We start from the raw sequence: 21,122 nt of genomic DNA, 5'->3' as shown, positions 1-21,122 counted from the left end.
CAGCTGATCTACAGTGAAGTATTCTACAGTGAAACCTAAAATGAATAACAGTCTACTTAAGCATCAGATTAGGGCTGTGTAATTACTCTTTAAAGAAGAGTTGCTTTTTTCAGTTAAATTTTGTTGCCTATGCTGGCTGAAAGAGGTAAGGAGTATAAAACCAAACAAAGCACATCACATGTTCGTTTACACTAAGAGTTAGATACAATCACTGATCCATAATCATGCACCAGCCAAACGTGTCATTACATGGCAGTGTTTAATGCCAAAACCTTGGCATTAAACTTCACTTTGTAAGTAGCTTTTGTTTTGTTTTGACTCCACTTCATTGCTAATTTCCCATTAATGAGAATTTCAATGTTATGTTAGTATCAAGCTGACAGTGGTTAATATTTGCATTTATTGTAGCTCTCTAGTAAATGCAGACATTTGAAACTCATGAGAGACATTCAAGTAACATATTCTTTGTTAGGATATTGCAGTTTAGATGTTGACTCCTTCAGTAAAAAATTGAACCCTCTCTGAAAATTGCTGAAGCCTGTTAGCTTAGCCAAGGGGAACCAGGGGAGATGGGTCCAGTTAGCTCACAGAAAGCTTGTTAACATCAAAAAAAAGGGTCTGCTGATTGGTGTTTTACACTTGTCCATCAGAGACATCCGTATATGAAATGACAGCTGTGATGGTGGGTATGAAGGATGAAGACTCAATGGCTGTGTTTACATGCAAAGATTTTTACCAGTCCGATTAAATACATTCCGATTACAGATCAAGACGAAGTGCAAACTTCGTCTCCTCTGCAGACCAGTTTCTGCTCCCGCCACGTTGAACGTTCTAAACTTTCGCTATGACGTGACGCACATGTGCAGAACGTACTTACACGTTCCGATTGGGAATGTAATCAGATACAGGCATTTACATGGCTATTATTCTTCTATTTAATGGATTATTTACAGGATTACCCACCTCGTTCAGTCGGATAGATTGTATTCCGAATGGCCTCAATCGGACTAGACTATTCCAATTGAGGTGTACACATGGACGTATTCTGTTCCGATTGAGCCATTAGTCGGATTATTAATGGACTATTAGGCTGCATGTAAATGTGGCTAATGTGACGTAAAAGGTGAAAAAGGGCAAAAGTGGCGGAAGATGTGACAATTTTTTGGATGATAGAAACAGTCACAAGTAACGTACATGTGAGACGGCAAAGAAAATGCAGTTATGGTTATGTCTCCTTTCACCAGCACCGCATTTTTTTTGATTCCTCGGGTATTTAAAAATAATTGACTGAGAAATTGATGAGCATTAGATCATTTTTGTTTGGACAGCAATGCATTACATTAGATCGACATTGTATACAGAGTTGTGTACTCTTCTGGCATATTTATTTATGTATTTACTCTAACTCTGCTTATATTTAGCCTATATGTTTGACATACTAATGTACAATGTGAACAGCTGTTTCCTGATGATTGAAAATAGTAAAGCTCAGTAAAAAAATCTGTTTAAACTTGAAAAAGTTTGGTGAGATAAATCTTGTTCCTGAATAGACTAAATAATTGTGCTAAGTGATGTTCATTTCAGTGTTGAGCAAAATAATCATGATTATCATTCTAGCCTTTGTTGTCCAGGCCTATTTTAGAGTGTTTTAACCTTCTGCATACTGAAATCATGCCTTCTGAAAGCATGAGCAAGTAAGATGCTAATTTAGTTCCTTCACATCTCTTACATCACATTTTATTTATAAATGGCCTGCTGAATCTGTATGAATGCTGCTGTGGCAAAAGTCAGCATGTTTAAAGTACTCAGGACTCAGGCTTAGAACATTTCCACTGAAGCGTCTGCAGGCATTAGCGTCCCCTCATTAAAAAGTTAGCAGAAAGGTCTTCCCTTACAAGCATTAATCTGAAGTTTCAGACTTGAGCGACTCCTCTTCTCAACTGAGCTTGCTCCCAATTACCTCTTCACGGTTGCTTATTAAAGCCAAGGATGGAAGACTTTGACTCTCTTGCTAATTTTAGACCATTTTCATCTTGTTGGCTTGTGCCCATATTTAGCACCTCTTTCATTGAGAAGTGCACAAAAAGGGCAATAATAATCCCGGGAAACAGGATGGGTATTGGGAGGCATGGCGAGGAGACCAACCAAACCAGTGCTTGGGTGATTTGTTCCTATTTGGAATAATTTTGAGGCTTCAAAAATAGACCTGAATGTCCTGTGAAAACATGGCAAACATCCTGATTTCAAAACAACAGTTCCTCCATTTCTTAGCCAAAATGCAGGGCCAAAATGAGGAGAAAGGTGGGAGGCACATGCAAGGGTGGGCGATACAGTAACAATATCACAATACTATGTATTACTATACTATATATATACTACAATATATTTCATTATTGAAAATAAAAACCAGAAAAGTAGTAGCACCACAAAAAGCCTTTGAAAAACTATATGACAAGAGGAAAAATCTAATACTTAAATAAAATAAAACAGCAAAATATTATCATGGGCTGATGTCCTCTAAGCTAGTTGTTACTATTCAGTTTATGCAGTTACTGGCTGTTAAGAAGCTCTCGAGAATGAAATAAAATGTCTTTTAATGATACATAGAGTTTTTCCAATGATACACATCATATATTCTGAAAACTGAACCATGACATAATTTATGATGATAAATGATAACATCATATTTCATTTCAGCTCACTGAAACATATTTGACTTTGCCATAGAAAAATCCACTGAACTCTGCTGTTTTAATTTGGCTGTTTCTAACTTGACCTGACAGGTCATGTGATGTAACACACTGCAGATGGAAAATTCTGCAGGTCAGCTTCTACAGATCCTTCTTCTGGTTTGTCAAGCAAATATGCTGTTTAAAAATGCTTATGACAAGTTACTTTTTCCTTATCAGGGTGTAGCCTGGTGTGTTTGCTGTGGCTGCAGTACCTCTGTTTTATAATACATACGCTGTGGAAAGCTGTTCCTGTATCCTGTATTGAGTAAGGTGGAGAAAGTTCTCATAAGCATTCGTACTATAATTAATTGCATATGTGCTCTCAAGCGTATTGTAATTGTTTTTGTTGGTTAGTGTGAAGGGCCACAGTGGTAGAATGTCTGTCCAAGGGCTAAATCCAGATTACAGATTTATTGCAGATTAATGAGACAATTATGGTCTTAACTTTGTAGGACGTGATCCACAAACTCCAGCTTCATGGTGAGGGATTACAAATTAGTTGCAATTTAGCATTGCAACCGTGAACAGACACCTCACAGAATGTACTCATTGTGATAACTTCAGTAAAGAGTCAACCGTGTCTATTTCGTGATTCGTCTCATCCTTGATGAAAACACTGTAGGTACATTCGGAATCATGATTGAGCCGTTCCGAACACAGCGATTGTGATTGCTTTTATTTTGCAATCTTTCCATGACTGTTTGTGAAGTTACAGAGCTATTGACCAGAATTCATGGTGTTGAAGGTTTTTTTGCCCTCAGAGTTTTGAAGCAAAACGACATCTTTCAGTCTAAAATGATGTGGTTGTTTGAGTTTGTTAGCTTGCTGAGCAGAACTCCTAATTATGAAATCGAGACCTCCCCCTGACTGTGACTCATCCACAAGATGTCATATGTTTCCTTTGTCACTGCACCGAGACTTACGGGAGCTGAGATGTAGACAGAGTTCTTTTTTAAGTATACTTATGACAGCTTGTTTGGCAGTAGTGCTTTTTCGTTTAGTTCTTTCATCATTTGAAGTATACTGCTGGCTTAATCCTGGATTAAGTCCATTACTGATATCTGATATCGTGTAGTATCTGCTAAGAGTCCAATCCAACATTTGTACTATATTTTTGTAGATCGTTTTAGGCAGGTGGCATGTTTCTTTAAAATGCTGCAATAAAATTGCTCCTTGCTTCTTTCTTGTTGTCTTGAATACAGTACTTTCATGTTTCATGGTGCTATTACATGCACAAAGTATCTTACTCCTTTCTCTTAGCTTTGAATGTGTTGTTATGGTGTAACATTTTACCTTTGTTTAACTGGATTTCGATAAAAGGTGACTGACAGTCAGAAGACTGTTGGGCTGTCTTCTTCTTCTGTTTTAGACTTGTTCCACACTGCAGACATTCAAACTGCTTGTTAATTTCAGAAAATCTGTCTTCCACAAAACAGTGGCGTAAATAGAGGGCAAAAATAGCCCTAGATTGGATTACTATAGTTGATGCTAATCCATTAAATACACTTTGATTGGCTCTGATACTGGTCGTCTGAATTATGATTGATGTAGAGAGTTTGATTGATGTAGGCCATACCAGTTAAAATGTGCCTGGACCGGCTCCAATACCGATCTTTAAGATCATGAACATAAGTTATTGGAATTTGATCACGCTTAATATAGCCAGTGCTGATCCATTAACTCCAGAACTGATCTTTCATGCTGCCTTGAGACTTCTCAGTTGTGAAGTCAAGTACTCAACTCTTTGTTCTGATGAAACACCACTCTTCATTGTGCAGGCACTTCCAGTATAGTTGCTCCTGCTAGCCACTTTCCTCTCCTTTAGTGTTCCACTGCATTCTGTTCTATTCTTTGGCTCATTGCTGCACAAGCGCTGGCCAAGTAGAGTGAAACAGGAGTAGCTGACCGCTCCTCGATCCAGCCCAAAGCCGACCTGAACTTCGCCCTACTGTACTGCGCCAGCTTATGTGTTGCACTTTTTAAATGGGAGAAATTTTCTGTCTGGCCTGAATTTGACTACTATTTGCCTGGCTTTTGCACTCTGATATCCAGTCATCCAAGTCTGGCTCCATTGCTTTGGCTGTGACTTATTGACAGGTAAATCCATTGTCTGCTGTGATTTCCATACAGGCCCTGCAGTGCTGTAGTAGAAGGCCGGTAACAGCTGACCATAATGGCAGTAACTGCTGCAGCACCAGTGGATTTTATCGAGTTACTCTGGCTTATTTTGTCCTTGAATGACTGTGTGACATCCTACACACTATAGCAAAATGATTATGGGGGGGGGGTCAAAAATGCCTTAAGATACAGAATTATTCCCCATTATCACTCTAGCAGTGTGCAAAATACCATATTGCAATTGCCAATATATTTGAATATAATGAACCCTTGATGTGGTGTGGTTAAGCATTGGCCTGCATTTTTATTGGCCAATATTATTTATGTTTGTTGAATCATGTGAATGCTTTGATTCATCCAAACACCCAAAGAACATATGTGACAGCACACAATAAAACTACTAGTATGGGAGTTGTGGACTAATGCCAATATCCAATATTATTTATTTATGTGTCTGCCGATACATTCACATTTATAAAGTGTAGAAATTGGGATGCCTTCTACCTAGATTACCATTACAGAGAAATAGAACATTTATTTGTATAAGGTTACAAATGCAGTAAAATGAATAAAATACTGACAGAATACAGTCATTGCATAGTCCAATATTGAAATACAGGTCAAATGTAAACATCTGATTCTGATATTTTTTAAGCAAATATGTGTTGATAGTGATATGATTCCCATATCTCTAAATAAAACATTCAGAGATTGGTTGGAGGCCCATTAGCATGTTGCAGACTCCTGCAATATCAGTATTGCGAAGGCTGATGTCACAACTATGCCGGACAAATTATATTTTATGCAGCCCTGCTGCACACATCTGACTGTAGGTAAGTACTACTGTTGCTGTGTAGTGGCACAGTGACCCTGGCTAAGTCCACTGTTGATACTGTGTTTTGGCCGCTTGCCTGTACAGTTAAAAACGAATGGCTGACCTGTGTGTGTTTGTGCCACTCTCTCTGTCACGTGTGCTGTATAGGAAGCAGATGGAGAGGACAGGCTGGGGCTGCCCAGTGAAGGCGAAGGAGACTTGGAGGGCGACTGTAAAGCAGACACTCCAGACGTGCCACCGTCCTCTGACAACACTCCGCAGTGTCTCAACAAAGCCCTGGAGGGCCTGTCGTCCAGGTAACCCCCTACACTCCACTCAAGGACATATTTCATAGACAGCCCCCTTAACACCAAGAAAAACTGCTTAGATGTGTATATATTCAGTGATAAGTAGTAGATATGTAGGCTTGTTGTTTGTGTGGTCCTGGCTGATAGACGCTTGCTCTCTTCAAAGATGAATTCAAACAAAGTCTTTCAGAGTGGTCCGATGTGAAATGATGCATTGTAGAAAACCTTCCGAACACTGGTGTCTTTACAGTGGTGGTGATAGCAACCAAGGGTTGCAATGCAGTATCTATATTTTTTTCATTTGCTATCCAAAATAACCAGTAAACCTGCATGTGTCTTCTGTGTTTTTTTAGCAAATGCTGATAATGTTAAAATAGTGGTAAATCTGAAAAGTGAAAAGTCTTCTTCATGGACTCTTTTGCCTTATAATACCCTGAATGTACCACCATGAATGGATTTTGGTCCAAAATCTTATCTTAAAATCAAAAATGTCTCAGAAAATGTCTCTTGCATCAGGCAGTGTATTCATCTCCATATTAGCTTTCTGTAAGGTAACTTGTAGAGATGTGTTCCTATCACACATTCTGACCAGACAAGTTTCTCTAAAATGATGCGCTTCACATTATACTACTTTGAGTGACTCAGCAATGTAATTACACAGGAATTTCAAATAAAGAATCTCAGTGAAAGTAAGCTGCATTAGCCTCGTAGCTCCAGTGCAAAGAATCAAATTTTAGACACTGAACGTTTTGGTTAGTCTGCTACATTTGGGATTAGAAGAAAACTGTGTAAATGAGATTTTTTGCCAAACTATCACTTTAAGGATCTACTTGGTGTTGTTAGCTACTTTTTTAGTTTGTGTAGATCATCACAATTAACATATCAATTTGTTTTATTTAATCTAATTTGACCCTAAAGAAAGTGTTTTTTTTTTCATTTAACAGCAGTGCTTTACGTTCTAGCTATATAAGTGGACAAAATAAGCTTCATCAGAATATATTTATCACCTTCAGTCATTCAACCTGAACATGAAAAAATCATATGGTCCAAAATCACAACCATCTATTATAGAGGCTGTTCGTGGCTGTAAGGTTAAAAGTAAAGTACACAGGAGCTGGAGTCACTGGAGGTGAAATGGAATTCTTCTTGGACTGGTTTCACCTGTTCAAACTGCTGATGACTGAAAGCTGAAACCATGAGCTCAGTGTCACTTCCTAAATAACTTTGACAGTTACTATATGCTGCTTATGAGCTTTTTATAAAGACATGGGTTGATCACAGAGAGTTAATATATATTTAAACAAAACTCAATTTCTAGCAAATATGTTGGAGCCAATGGGGCATCAGAACACAAAGGGGATTAATGGGGGATCTCTACTTTGGGGGCAGAGCTAATCCTGCTTGGCTTTTCTGCTCTGCTGGTGGGGATTTGCTGTAGCCTCTCCCCCTCTCACACACACACATGCACACACACATAATGTGTTTTTATACAATGTCAAGATGTTGGGTCATACATCATACCTATTGTCACCAATATATCAAAACCATGTATCGCCTTTTATATGTTTTTATTTTTTTATGTCTGTGGAGCAAGCAATGGCCCTTTATGAAAATGTTATGACAAATGGACCAATAGAAATAGTCCAGAGTGACATCAAATTACATTAAGGCAAGACGCTACAGGTGAATGGAGTATTTTATTGAAACAGTAATTCATTTCACAGTAAATTTTTACCTGTTGCTTCCTGCTACTGTTTACTGTATTTTTTGTATTGGATGTTTATCATTTAGGATTTTATTTAGAAATGTTATCTACTTAAATGTGCATATATATTTGCATATTTAAAAAAGCCTTTGAGTGATGTTAGAACGAAAATGTTTATTTAATTGTGGAGACACTCCAGAGAAAGGACTGTACAGAACAGTTGAGTAAATTCTCATTGTTGTATTCTTTAGTCAAGAAATCAGTATGCACTGTTATAATGCTTTTAATATAATCTAGCATGAATTCAGCTATGAGCAATAGATTAGGAAATTCTTCTGTACCATCCTTCGGAATAAGGTTAGGAATAAACGTGTAAAATTTCATAAATGCAGGAATTCTAGAAGCTTCAGAACTGCGTTAACCATTGAGGTCTTAGAAAACATGCACCATTTGTATGAATAGTGTACAAAAGTAAATGGACAAAGTAAATGGACATGAATGTGAAGATGAATGTTCTATTAAGAATCTGCAGGAAACAAGCTTTTCATATAGTCAGGTCCATAAATATTTGAACATTGACAAAGTTATAGTTGTTTTAGCTGTCTGTTGAAACATATTGAAAATTAAATAATCAAAGTGCAGATTTTCAACCTTTAATTTGAGGGTATTTTCATCCAAATTGGATGAACAGTGTAGGATTTACAACCATTTTTATACAAAGCCCCCAATTTTTAGGGGCTCAAATGTAATTGGACAGTTTGCTGCTCATCTGTTCCATGGCTAGATGGATGTGTTATTCATTCATTATTACACAACCCATCAGAGAGATGGCAAAATCATTAGGTGTGGCCAGATAAACTGTTTGTGATATTCTTATAAAGATTAAAAGACTAATTCTTCCCCTGGTAAAGGAAATCCTCTTTATATCCACATCCATTGGGAAGACTAGATTAGAGTTTTGCAAAAAAAGTATGGTTATGCATGTTGTGAGCTTTCATTAAAGTTGCTCACATTTTGAAAATACATATCTGAGTGGACAGCAATTGATTAAACACACTGAAATAAATATATTTCTGGTGAGTTTTGACATGATATGATTACAATTTAAGAGGAGACATAGATATTGTACAGTGCCCTCTGCAAATATTGGCACTCCTGGTAATCATGAGCAAAATATTCAAAGAATATTCAAAAAATTGTTATTCTTTTGATCTTTCCTTCAAAATGTTAGCAAAAATCTAACCTTTATTTAAGGTTTAATGATTGAAAGAAAAAACTAAATCTTGTCATGAAATAAATATTTTTCTTAAATCTGTGTGCTACAGTTGTTGGCAACAAATATGTAAAAGTGAAATCTAACTGAAGTATATTCCCATTCATATTTTATGTTTTTAAAGTTCACCTGAGGGATTAGGAACACGGTCAGCCATGACTTCCTGATTCACTGGGAAATATATATGAAATAAAACACAGGCCAAATTCCCTCAAGTCATCCATCATTATGAAAAAGACCAGAGAATACAGTAATGATGGGCGACAAAAGTTGGTTGAGCAGCACAAATCAGGAAATGGCTAAATAGTTGAAAATGCCCATTTCCAAAATCAGGTCAATAATTAAAAAGTTTAAAACAACTGGAGATGTTAAGAATCTGCCGGGAAGAGGACGTATGTCTATACTGACCCCACACATAGTGAGGTCACACTCAAACACCACCTATAGAAGCACAAGTTGTTTGGGGGGGTTGTCAGAAGAAAGTCTCTGCTGTCAAAGTCCAACAAACTTAAGCTCCTACAGTTTGCCAAACGTTACTGGAACTTTCAGTGGGAGCGTGTTTTATGGTCAGATGAGACCAAAATAGAGGTTTTTGGTAACAAACACCAGAGGTGACTTTGATGTGGACACAAAGATAGCCATGCAGAAAAGTACCCCATCCTCACTGTAAAGTATGGTGGTGGATCTGTGATGCTGTGGGGCTGTTTTTCTTCCAAAGGCCCTGGACAATTTATTCGGATACATGGTATCCGAATTTGTCAGTCAGGAAGCTCAAACTGGGTCATAGTTTGGATCTTCTAGCAGGACTATGATCCAAAACATGCCTGAAATCAACACAAAAATTATTAACTGACCACAGAATTAAGGTTTTGTCATGACCGACCCAGTCTCCTGACCTAAACCTCATAGAAAACCTGTCAGATGCTGAAGAGGAGAGTCCACAGTGTGGACCTCAGAATCTGAAGGATCTGGAGAGGTTCTGTATGGAGGGATAGTCTCAGATCCTTTTCCCATGTGTTCTCCAGTCTCATTAATCATTATGGTGCCAATAACTGTGGCACACATAGATTTGAGAAAAATATTTATTTCTTGATAAAATGTAGGATTTTTTTCAATCATTGTACTTCAAATAAAGGTTAGATGTTTATTAATATGTTGAATAAAAGATCAAAAGGATCAGCAATAAAGAGTGTTTTTTACAGCCTGTTTTGCTCATGTTTACCAGGGGTGTCAGTATTTGTGGAGGGCACTGTAGATGTTATAGATAATAAGCATTTTTTTTTTCAATCTGACAAATGACTGCCAAGATCAAAATAGCCATTTCTGCTTGTATTGTTTTGCCTTGTTTTGGAGATACAAGGTTTTGTTAGAACAGCACAGATATGCCCCCCATAAGTATTACACAGCACATTACAAAGAAACGTCAGGACAGTTTGGTTGGTCCTGACAGACTGTTTTTCCTCTGGTTTTTGTCTTGAAAATGTACAAAACCAAACACAAACACATACGTACACCCTCGCACGAAAGGCCACAGAGGCGCTAGGACACACAAATGAATGGAGGCGCCTGGCCTCGTCACACTTTCTGATGACTCTGCATTACCTCTCTCTCTCCCCTGCGTGCTTGCTATCACTCTAGCTTTCTTTCTTACTTTTTCTTCATTGACAACTTCTCTCCTTTGCTCACAGCCTCCGGTATGAGTTGTGGCACCTGTCCCCTGTTCTGTTCCGAGTGGGCAAATGCTTTATGGCGCTGTCCAATAACTCATATCTTTTATGGAGCTCCCTTTGTCCCCTTTATGAACACTATCACTACACTGTGAATGAATGGCTGCCTGCAATGGAGGTGTGCGACTCTGCACTGCACACGCACACACGCACACACACACACACACACACACACACACACATTCCAGGAAATCAACAGAGCAGTATATTGTATTGACCTTCCTGTGAGGTCCAAACTGATTCGTGAACATTTCACAGACTGTTAATAGAGGAGTTTGTTATTTATTTGAAAAGCCTAGCTTCGCTGAACTTGTAATGGTTTTTGGTGCCTTTGAGTGTAATAACTCTCCACTCAGACTTTTCAAATTCCTGCCAGGGAATCTTATGCTCATGTTTAATTCAGTTCAAGGCATTTCATTGTGTAAAACGTTTTAAAATAGACAGTGTCACAAGTCAGCTTTACAGAAATGCAGGTATGGTCCCCTAATAAGCAAGCCAGGGTTGATGGTGACAGGAAAAACACCTCAAACGTTTGGATGTGAAACTAATTACAAATAGTGACAATTTTCAAAATTGATGTGATTTTTAGACTATTCATTACTATCTCTGGAGCTCCCCCACATTTCAGCTCACTGTTTTTACTTGGGCCTTTGGTTCCTGAATTCTATTCTTAGAATTAGGGTTGCAGTGATACCATATCAGTACCACCAATACTAGCACTTAAACACAGTATCAGTATTGGCAATAGAGAATATCCTGAAGCAATATCTGATACACACGTCCTACTGAATGACGCATGCATTCACACAGTAAGTATATGGAACTTAACTAAAGCAAGAAACACGTCAACAGTGTGAGATAACAAGCAGTAGTGAAAATGCTTATAGAAAAATTTGTAGCACCAGTGTTTCGAGGGGAGGCAATAGGAGTGGGTGATATACCAGCTGGAGTTCTTCCTCAGGTATTAGTTTCAATGGTATACCACAAATAGGCCACATAATGTAATTTACAAACCATGCAAAACATGCTAACAGGAGCCCTTTCCCTGAATGGCTGAGTCAGGCTTTTTTTAGCAATTTGTCATCTCCCGCTGTGGGGTCACTTACAGTTATTCAAGGTTAGTCTAGGTTGTTACTGAGGCAGCAAACATTAGAGAGACCTATGGAAGGAACTGCTGGTTTCATGTTCCAACAGTAGCTTTTAGCCTAGGTTTATGACTTTAGCATAGCAGCCCACTAGCCCTTTTGTGGTGCGGTGTAGTCAGGGCCTGATGCTTCCGTCATGACAAAAAAACCACTGAAAGCAGCTGGCACTGATAGACGTTGTTACTGATGACTGTAACATTTCCAGCAAATTAATTTACATTAAACATAGAATGCCCTCTCCTATAAATTTTGGAGATAATTGTTTTTCTTTGGACAGCAACAATATATATACTGCTAATAAAATATTTAAAAAATTGCATTCGCTTAAATATCAGGGTTTAAAGGCTAGTTAGATTGTCGGTACTTGGTAAGGATCAGGTTTTGGTATCGGAGGGATAAAGTGGTATCAGTGTATCTGGAATATAATTTATGGGCATAGGCTTCTAAGCTGAGTGCACCACAAAAGAACTTGTATCTCTTTTTAACAGTTGAATAAGCTTATCTTTGTTTTATTCTTATTCATGTAAAGCAGTATGTCCTAGTCTGTTTTCCCTGTTGTTACAGGCCTTATTAAACTCTATAAATTAGGTTTTCACTTTATCCCCAATGCAGTCAAGCAGCCAAGACATGTTTGGTGTCTAAACCTGTTTAGTTTTGCACTATGAGGTTAAAGTAGCTAGCAAGTGATGGAAGCCTATAGATAACCAATTAGCTTAGTCCAAAATGCATTTCATGTCCATCTGTATTAAGCACACAGCATCACTGACGTGAAGCACTGCTCTTAAGAAGCATCAAACACTTCCACTGCTAATTTTCAGCCTGTTAAATATCAGTGAGTTATGAGTAGGGATGCGCACAGGTACTCAATCAAGGTGCCAGTATTCAAATACTGAAATCTTTCTGGTACTTGTTAGATTTCATCATAGCAAGACAGAGAAAATAAGCAGGCTAACAATTCAGGGAAAAATACTTTATGTTTAAACATAACTATAAAATGTGACAGTTTTGCGAGTTACTATATTATACTTTGCTACTACAAAACAGGAGTGTCTGAATGCAGCTTCTGATACACATCAGACATGAAACCTACCTATTGTCTGAGACAATTTATATTTTATTATATTTTATTAATCTTATTGTATTTTATATTTTATTAATCTTATCTTAATCCAGTGCTGTCTTCTAAACCTTCACACCAATTATGTCTGAATATAACTGAATACTTAAATATCAATGTTAGTTGAAATGCAGATCCCTAGTTACAAGACAGTTCCATGAGGTGCTTTGCATCTAAAAAACAGACAGAAGTATGCACAAAAAAAGCAAATCTGTTTCAGATTACTTAACGGCTCAATGTGTTTTGAGGCAAGTGTGTAAAGTTTTAGGTCTGCATTTTAGGTTTGATGTGGTATAAGCTCCTATGTTAGCTTTTAGCCTTGCATCTTCACTGCAAAAAAGCAAACTTCAGAAACCAAATATCTTAGCTGATGGATATGATGATATTTTTGATGATATTAGCCGATGATATTTCTTTATGGGCAGTCCATGTGTTAATTAAGGTGTATTAGTGGAAGGTATCACTAGGACTGGAAAACAATAATGTAGAGAAATGTGTTACTGATATATTTGCCATTTTGTTTTTCTTACAGATGGAAGAACTGGTGGATACGAGGGATTTTATCAGTGACAATGATCATAGGCTTCTTCCTTATCATCTATTTGGGACCCCTTATGCTTATATTTGTTGTAAGTATGCATGTACCCCTTATCTCTTATTGTGGTTGTAAACAAACAAGATAACACACAGGCAATTACATCTGAGTCCCAAACCAAACAACCATGAAGCTGCACTGTTGTCCACCCTAACACCTGGCTTCAAAGTGTTATGTATCATGTTGGTCATCAAGGTATTTTTAAAATGGTCTTTCATTGGGTCATTGAGAGTTATGTGTCAGACTGGAGAATCTCTTGGATGGGCTCTAGGCACTTAATATAGAAATTCCACAACTTTCCTCAGAGGATCAGCATGATTCAGCAAACTGTTATGAATCATAGTTACATAGACATCTAAAAATGTTACTTCAAGACTTTTATTTACTGATATATTGCTGCTGTTTTAAGATATTGTTTGGCCAAAAATTATCTTAGCTCAAATGTTGTCCATCAGCTGAGAGACATGTTTATGCTAATTTAATTTAGCACTGAAGTTTAGAGGCTAATGTAGCTCATAAGTAATGTTATGTACATAAGTTAGCATTCAGCAAACCGTATGCCAAAATCATCACACAGTTGTTAAGCAGTCATTTCTGACACTGTTTAAAAATGCTACATTTTTAAAAATGGAGAAAATATAAATTCACCTTAACCATTAAGATGGCTTCTTCTACTGTTTTTAGCTATGCAGTGTGCTTTTGCCCATTTTTATTAATATCAAATATACATAAAATAAGTAAGATAGATATAAGCTTCCATTGCTTGTTAGCTATTTTAGCCCCATATCTGCAGTGTAAAACTAAAGAAGCACCTTTTGGATACAAAACATTTCTTAACTACATTTTGTGGAAAATAGTGTTAATAATTGAATAAATGTTTGTCAAAAGGGAATTCTCGCCTAAAGCTAGCATTTAACCCCTTAAAATCCCAGGCTTATTGCATACTAAGGCTTATTATTCAGTAAACTACAGGGACTTCAGTGCCAACTGGTTGAGCTATTCTTAGATTATAGGAGAGTGTAATACAACTTTGGTCCCACTGGCAGGCCCTGTCCATGTTAATTTTAGCTAGCATTTCATTTTTGTGTTCTGCAATTTTCCGCAGCACAGCATTCCATCTCTAAGCCTTACTGGTTTGACATAATTCATGAATTTATATCCCTTTTGTGTTTTCACCCATCAATTTCAGCGCACAGCATGCATTGTGTAAATACATCATATGACCATTGGGAATCCCTTAGACCATTATCCCTTATATCCCTTATACAGCAATAAAGAACATGCAGTCATATAGAAGCTAAGAAATACAGATGCAATATTTTGCTTACTAGCCATAACCTTAGCTATCTGGTTTCCTTCTGCATTAGCCAGTTCCATACAGCCTGCCATCTGGTGTGGGCCTGTAATCGCTTGCAGTTTTTCTAAAGTTCCTCCCATCTTCAAGATGCATCAAAAGGGAGTTTTCATAGTCTATAAACCAGAAAATCTCATTCTCGTGATAAAAGGAGGACAGATTTATCAATGTTTTTTTCATTTTGACTGGAGTGTCTCTTTAAGTCTAAAAGCTCCAAATATTGAGTGAGCATTTTCTGAAGAATTGCCATGTTGAGCACTGTGGGCCAGATGAACATACAAGCGCAGGCGCAGTGCGAAATGTGCCTTGATGTGAACACAATGGCCCTTATTCATCAAATTTGTGTACAGTCATATCTGATTGTAAAACCAGCGCACACAAATTTCACCGTTTTGTGATTCATCAGTTTTGTCTTTGCCATATCTGTACGATTACATTCACATCTGGTAGGAGTGTTTCTAAATTTGAGCATAAATGTTTAACAACCTGAAAAAAATGCCTGATTTGTGGTTAACTAAGTAAAGCTATTAACAGTATCCTCTATAATACCAATAATAAGAATAAAAATAGAAAATAACAGTAATACTAATAATTTATGCACATGGCAGTCCTGTACAAAATTGGATGTACTTATTTTACATTATGTTGATTTATTTTACAATAAATGCTGCAATCAGGCCATGTTCTTCAATCAGGCCAGGCCTGCTTTTGTTTTATACTACTGACATTGCCAAAAAAATAAAAAACAGGTAGTTCAGAAGCATCTCATAAACTGCAGTAATGCAGAGTTTAAATAATAAAATAATCACACTATCCACATCACATCATTCTACCCTCTTGAACCAGCTGAGACATTTTTTTGTTTATTTCATATTCTGTCCAGATGTTGCAATTTTATTGCTATACAATATTGCAGCCATATTACAGCACACGCACACATACACCTCATCCTGTGAGTTTAAATAATATTATTTTGTTGATAAATACTCTTTCATGTTTGAGGCGCACCTCTCCATTTACCTACAATGTCTGCTGCTATTTCTTAAAGGAAGTCTCCCAATAACACACCTTTGAGATACCACTGCAGAGTTATTCCTGGTTTTAAAAGATGGAGAAAATCCACACCAAACTGATCACCTCTAGTTGCCCAAACTCGAGGAAATTGAGCAGAATATGTAATTAGCCACACTTCCATTGTCTTTACCCATTTTCTGTGCAGTTCTCCCACGTTCTGTGCAATCTTCCCTCAAATGCATAAGTATGAGTGAGACAGCAGCGCATTTTGTGTTTTTCAATGCCTGCAGCCCATAAATGTTAAGGAGCGTGTGCCGGTATAACATAACATGCGGGCAGAATGCGTCAGAGTTGCACTTGAAACCGGTGCAAAAGGCTTAGTTTGCCAGTCTCTGAGTCTGAAACTGATGGCTAACAGTGTTATGCATTTATTGTGTTTTGTGCAGGTTATGAGTGTTCAAATCAAATGTTTCCAAGAAATCATAACCATTGGCTACAGAGTTTACCATTCCTACGACCTGCCCTGGTTCAGAACACTCAGTTGGTAAGTAAAGTATGAAGTTTTAATATCACATTTTACTCTGTCTGTCGCGCTCCAAGTCTGTGAAACACAAATATACTTGTTTCTTCCCGCCACAACCCACCTCTGTTCATAGATAAACTAGTCATTTACTGGACTTGAGCAAAGTGCACGTCCAAGCTGGAGCTTTGCATAAAGTTCACCCGAGTGAGCACTTTATTCAAACAGTAACACTGCTGCATATTTATGAAAGAGGCCAACATACAGTGGATGGTTAGTCATACTAAGAAACAATGGTTTATAAATGGATTCTAATAAAACATGTTCCTTGTATTTCAGGTACTTCTTGATTTGTGTGAACTACTTCTTCTATGGCGAAACAGTAGCTGATTACTTTGGGGCATTAGTCCAAAGGGAGGAGCCTTTGCAGTTCCTTGTGCGCTATCATCGCTTCATTTCTTTTGCACTGTACTTGGCAGGTGAGTTTGACAGGTCAGACAAAACCACTTGGCCCTAAGATCTCTGACGATGAGAGATTTAAATGCTGTAGGTTAACATAGCAAGAATTGCGGGCTGTTTTCCAGCACCACTTTTTCATGACTCTCATGAAAGAGATGCCATTTTGCCCTTGTTTTTTGATCATGCTTTTTATTGGCTGATCTCACACACAAAGGCTGTTCTAAAAGATGATGAGGAAAATTTGGATCCATGATAATTAATTATTATTCCAACATAGAAAAGACAGTGGGAATCTTTTATAAACATCCATTTATTAGGACCAGCAAGGCTCGACAAAATCATGAAAGCAGGGAATTCATCTGTGATTCTTAAGTTATATTATTGCTAATTTGCTTTGGGTACTTTCAGTATTGATTGTATTATTCATCTGTACCTTGTTTAACAAAGGTGTATTAATACATGATGATGCATGATAAATCATAGAACGATATATTATAAATGTGAAAATTGAATAACTAATATTGGCCCAGTATTGAAGTTGAGCTGGTAATTGCAACCGATACCTCGGTGACCCATTTATGTTTGCGTACATACTGGTGCTTGTGTGAGAATTTTGGTTCTTTTCAATGATTCTTTTACAAACGTATCACTCATTGAATTTATATATACCCTGTCCATAGTTCTTTATAGCAACTAATGCATGGTTGGAGAAGCTTTATAGAACATTGTCAAAAATCCCATTCAACCTACGAAATTTAGGGTTGAGCTTAAATTTGCAATAAAACTATGAGTTCTCAGTTTAAAGTGCTACACTCCCAAGATAGATTATGTCACTAGCTAATCAAAACTGGGCAGGATGAACATAAAAATGAACTTGCCACTATGTTAACTTATGTTAGCTTGATTACACAACAAAATAAGCTATACCTAATTTATCCTTATAGTGTTTTTTCTTTCCGTATGCATACAAAATAAATATAATTTGCAATAATACCCTGTAAATTACTGTAATTTGATGAAAACTAAGTTGTCTGTCACATTAGAATGAAGGTGTTGTGTAAAGCTTGTCCAACACATTTATGGGTGGAACATGGATAGATATGTTGGATAGCACAGTGAAACAAATATCATTTTTAAATATTTTATGAAGTAACCAGAACTTCATTAAAGGTTACCAATGGTTAAATGTTTAAAAATGTCCAAATATTTTTGGGGCCACTGTGTAAGCATAGTTCAAAGGACAAAAATTGATTGAGTGTGGTATTTTTCTTCCACATTTAGAGGGAAACTGAAATGGTTCCATGAATATTGATCCTTATATGAAACAAAATCATTTTTAAACCTGAATGTAGATTGGTTATTTTTTTCTGGATGGCATTTCTGTTGTGTATTAAAACATATTTCCCCATTTAATGTGAAACTGACCGCATGTTATTTGCTTTTCACAGGTTTCTGCATGTTTGTTCTGAGCTTAGTGAAGAAACATTACCGCCTGCAGTTTTATATGGTGTGTACCAGGCAAACAGTGTGCAAGCACTAACTCAACATGGCTCTTGTCATTCACAGTCTGATTCACAACACAGCAATAGAAATGGGACATTTTAGAAGCTATATTGTAAGGTGTAAATCTGTGAAAATATCCAAGCATGAGGAACAGTCTGTGTACTTGTAATATGGTTTGTGTGCTGTGTATGTGTTACTTACCAACTTAAGTGTTTCATTTAGATTCATAATATTTTTAGGAACTACAAATTTTTAAATAATGTATTTGAAATGAACTTAAAGCCCAGGTAAATGACAGGTGGATTCAGTTCAATTCATGTATTACACGTCTCTTAGCTGCATGCATTGCTCTCTATGTATCATACATTGGCTTGTGAGGAGTTACGTGAGGCAAGTTTATCAACTTCTCAAGAATCTTATGATAGAAGTTGGAGTAAAGGATAGCTGACCCTAGACCAGCCCTGACTTTGGACAATGTACATACAGGTCCCAGTTCAGCAGCAGTGCAGTATCATTAACTGCTCACGTAAGCTGAAAATTACTGCGCTTACTCTGCTGACTTCAGTTGCAGAGCGATGGCTCACTTCTTGTTGTTAGCACAGCCAAATTTGTTGAAATTACACATGCGCATAGTGTAAGTAGTGTGACAGTATAGTATACTAATCAGTATGTTTTCAAAGGAATTAACATTGTTTCACTAAAATTAGCATAATTGATTGACAGTGAGAACCGGTTAGTGAGCATGGTCAGATTCATTGAAATGATACATTGGAATTTGCATAGGGCTAAGTACTGTGCAATGATATACTGTATATCAGTATATGTTCTGTTGCATATTGTCCAAAAGAGTTAACATTTACAACAATCGCACCTAACTTACTGTGTGACCCATTTAAGCCAGCAGTATACTTAAAACAAATAAGATGTTTTAAAGAAAAATCCTGTCTTTTTGACCAAAACGAATTCATACAAGTTTAAGTTTGTACAGTGGTTGCCAGCTGCTAAACAGAACTTCTGATTACCACATTGTTTGTTCTGCCAACTACCAAAGTCCTTATAGGACCTTATAGGAAAGTCTGTTCACTCAGTGGCCATCCTTGCAATGCCGCCGGGCTGTTATTTCCAGCCATACCAGACGTCTATCTCTTTGAAGGGAGATAAACCTAAAAACTCAAAACTATAGGTCAGATTACCATTTCAAAAGCATATTTGAAAACACTGGTAAAATCTGACCCAAAAAAACTCATAAATAGTTTGTAGCATTTGGCTCAATAATGAAAAAAAAAAAAAACATTTTTGGGGTTGTTCTGACCCAGTGACCAGCGCGTGTCCTGTAAATGGTTCTGCAACCACCCATTAAAATACTGGTTTTAACACATTCTCATCCACTTGGCCTCACCATTTCCCTTCGGATGAATCCCCAAGGGTTGTTCCACTTTATTGCTCAAGTCAAGTTTTGTTTAGTAAGAGCCCTTAGAGGGGCGAGGGATCAAGTGAACACAAGTGTCAGCTTCAGCAGCAGAGCTCACCCAGAAATAACTGCGACCTGAAGCATTTCCCTTTTCAAACCTGAAATAATGGTGGGCAAAGCTGTTTAGAAACCATAGCAGTAAACTGCTTTAAAATACTTAACATTTCAAAACCATAACTTCTCAATCTATTTCAAATGACTGCTGATACAACTCCGTCACTTTACTCTGCTAGCTTGCTTGTTAACATTGTAAAGGCTAAACAAAAACAACAAAAAGGAGGGCACTGCAACACAGCTCTGTGGTAAGTTTATAGCCAGACAATGAAATAATTTTTTGAGTATTACATTTAAACTTCTCAAAAAAAAAAAGTTGCAAAGTTGACTGGCTGATTAGCTCACTGAGGCTAACCTTCCAAGAGTGATTTTGTTTTGTATGAAGAATTCGCTCCTCGCTGTCCCCTTCTCCTCTTTTAATGTAGGTGATGCACATCCGAGTAGTGAGCAGAAGTGGGTGAGGGTATGTTGATAAGCATTTGTATGGGACTCAAATCCTTTCCAAGTATGGGAAAGTGAGGACTTAAGCCATCTGCTGGTTACATTCAAAACATGGTATGAAAAAAGTCTTGTAAAACTGAAACAGTCATTTTGCGATCATACAGGCTCAGCAGCTAGTAACACAGTATAAAAGCATTCTATTTTGCTGAGCCATATCACTGTGAAGATTAAAATACAAATGAACTATAAAAATAATGACTTAGGGTCGTCAGTTCTTTGTGGGATGTGCAATAATGACGCCATCTATGCAATAGACTTTGCAGTCCATGTTGTGAAAAATTTGTAAAAACATTTTTGCTGTCAATTTGCAATATTGACATACTGTCAGACATAACTGAACTGAACTTAGGGGTGACGTTGCACATTATGTTTTACAACCTGTAATGAGCAGCATCTCTAATGGCATGGTGAGATCTGACCACTTACGACTGTGTATTCACAGTAGTAGTTCTCTTGTCATTTGCAGTATACTGCTGGCTTTAGTGAACCCCGTCCAATTAGTTGAAATTACACATTAGCATGTGCACACATTATGTGTTTTGTTGATTTTTTTGTTTTTAATGAAAATGAGTTAACACAACTACAGAGAACCAATTTAAAACTACATTTTTCTTTTCACAATTTGTTCATTTGCTGAGTTTAAAATATTGGAAAAACATAAAACAATGTAAATGCAGTCAAATTAGTTATTGTTGTTTCACTAAAGTTAGCA

At 37.2% G+C, this 21,122-nt stretch overlaps 1 protein-coding gene across 1 annotated transcript in view; it reads left to right on the top strand.

The window, feature by feature from the left end:
* cds1 (CDP-diacylglycerol synthase (phosphatidate cytidylyltransferase) 1) overlaps window positions 1–21,122 on the top strand; it is a 38,242-nt gene that overhangs the window by 7,537 nt on the left and 9,583 nt on the right. The window contains exons 2-6 of the mRNA XM_036597861.1: window positions 5,833–5,981; window positions 13,472–13,568; window positions 16,349–16,446; window positions 16,762–16,901; window positions 18,330–18,388. Of these exons, the coding sequence (XP_036453754.1) occupies window positions 5,833–5,981; window positions 13,472–13,568; window positions 16,349–16,446; window positions 16,762–16,901; window positions 18,330–18,388 (543 nt within the window). The remainder of the gene's footprint in view (window positions 1–5,832; window positions 5,982–13,471; window positions 13,569–16,348; window positions 16,447–16,761; window positions 16,902–18,329; window positions 18,389–21,122) is intronic.

The sequence above is a fragment of the Colossoma macropomum genome, unplaced genomic scaffold, assembly GCF_904425465.1.
Source record: "Colossoma macropomum unplaced genomic scaffold, Colossoma_macropomum, whole genome shotgun sequence".
Taxonomy (NCBI): domain Eukaryota; kingdom Metazoa; phylum Chordata; class Actinopteri; order Characiformes; family Serrasalmidae; genus Colossoma; species Colossoma macropomum.
Note: the sequence above shows the minus strand (reverse complement) of the source record. Positions and strands in the feature narration are given on the sequence as shown.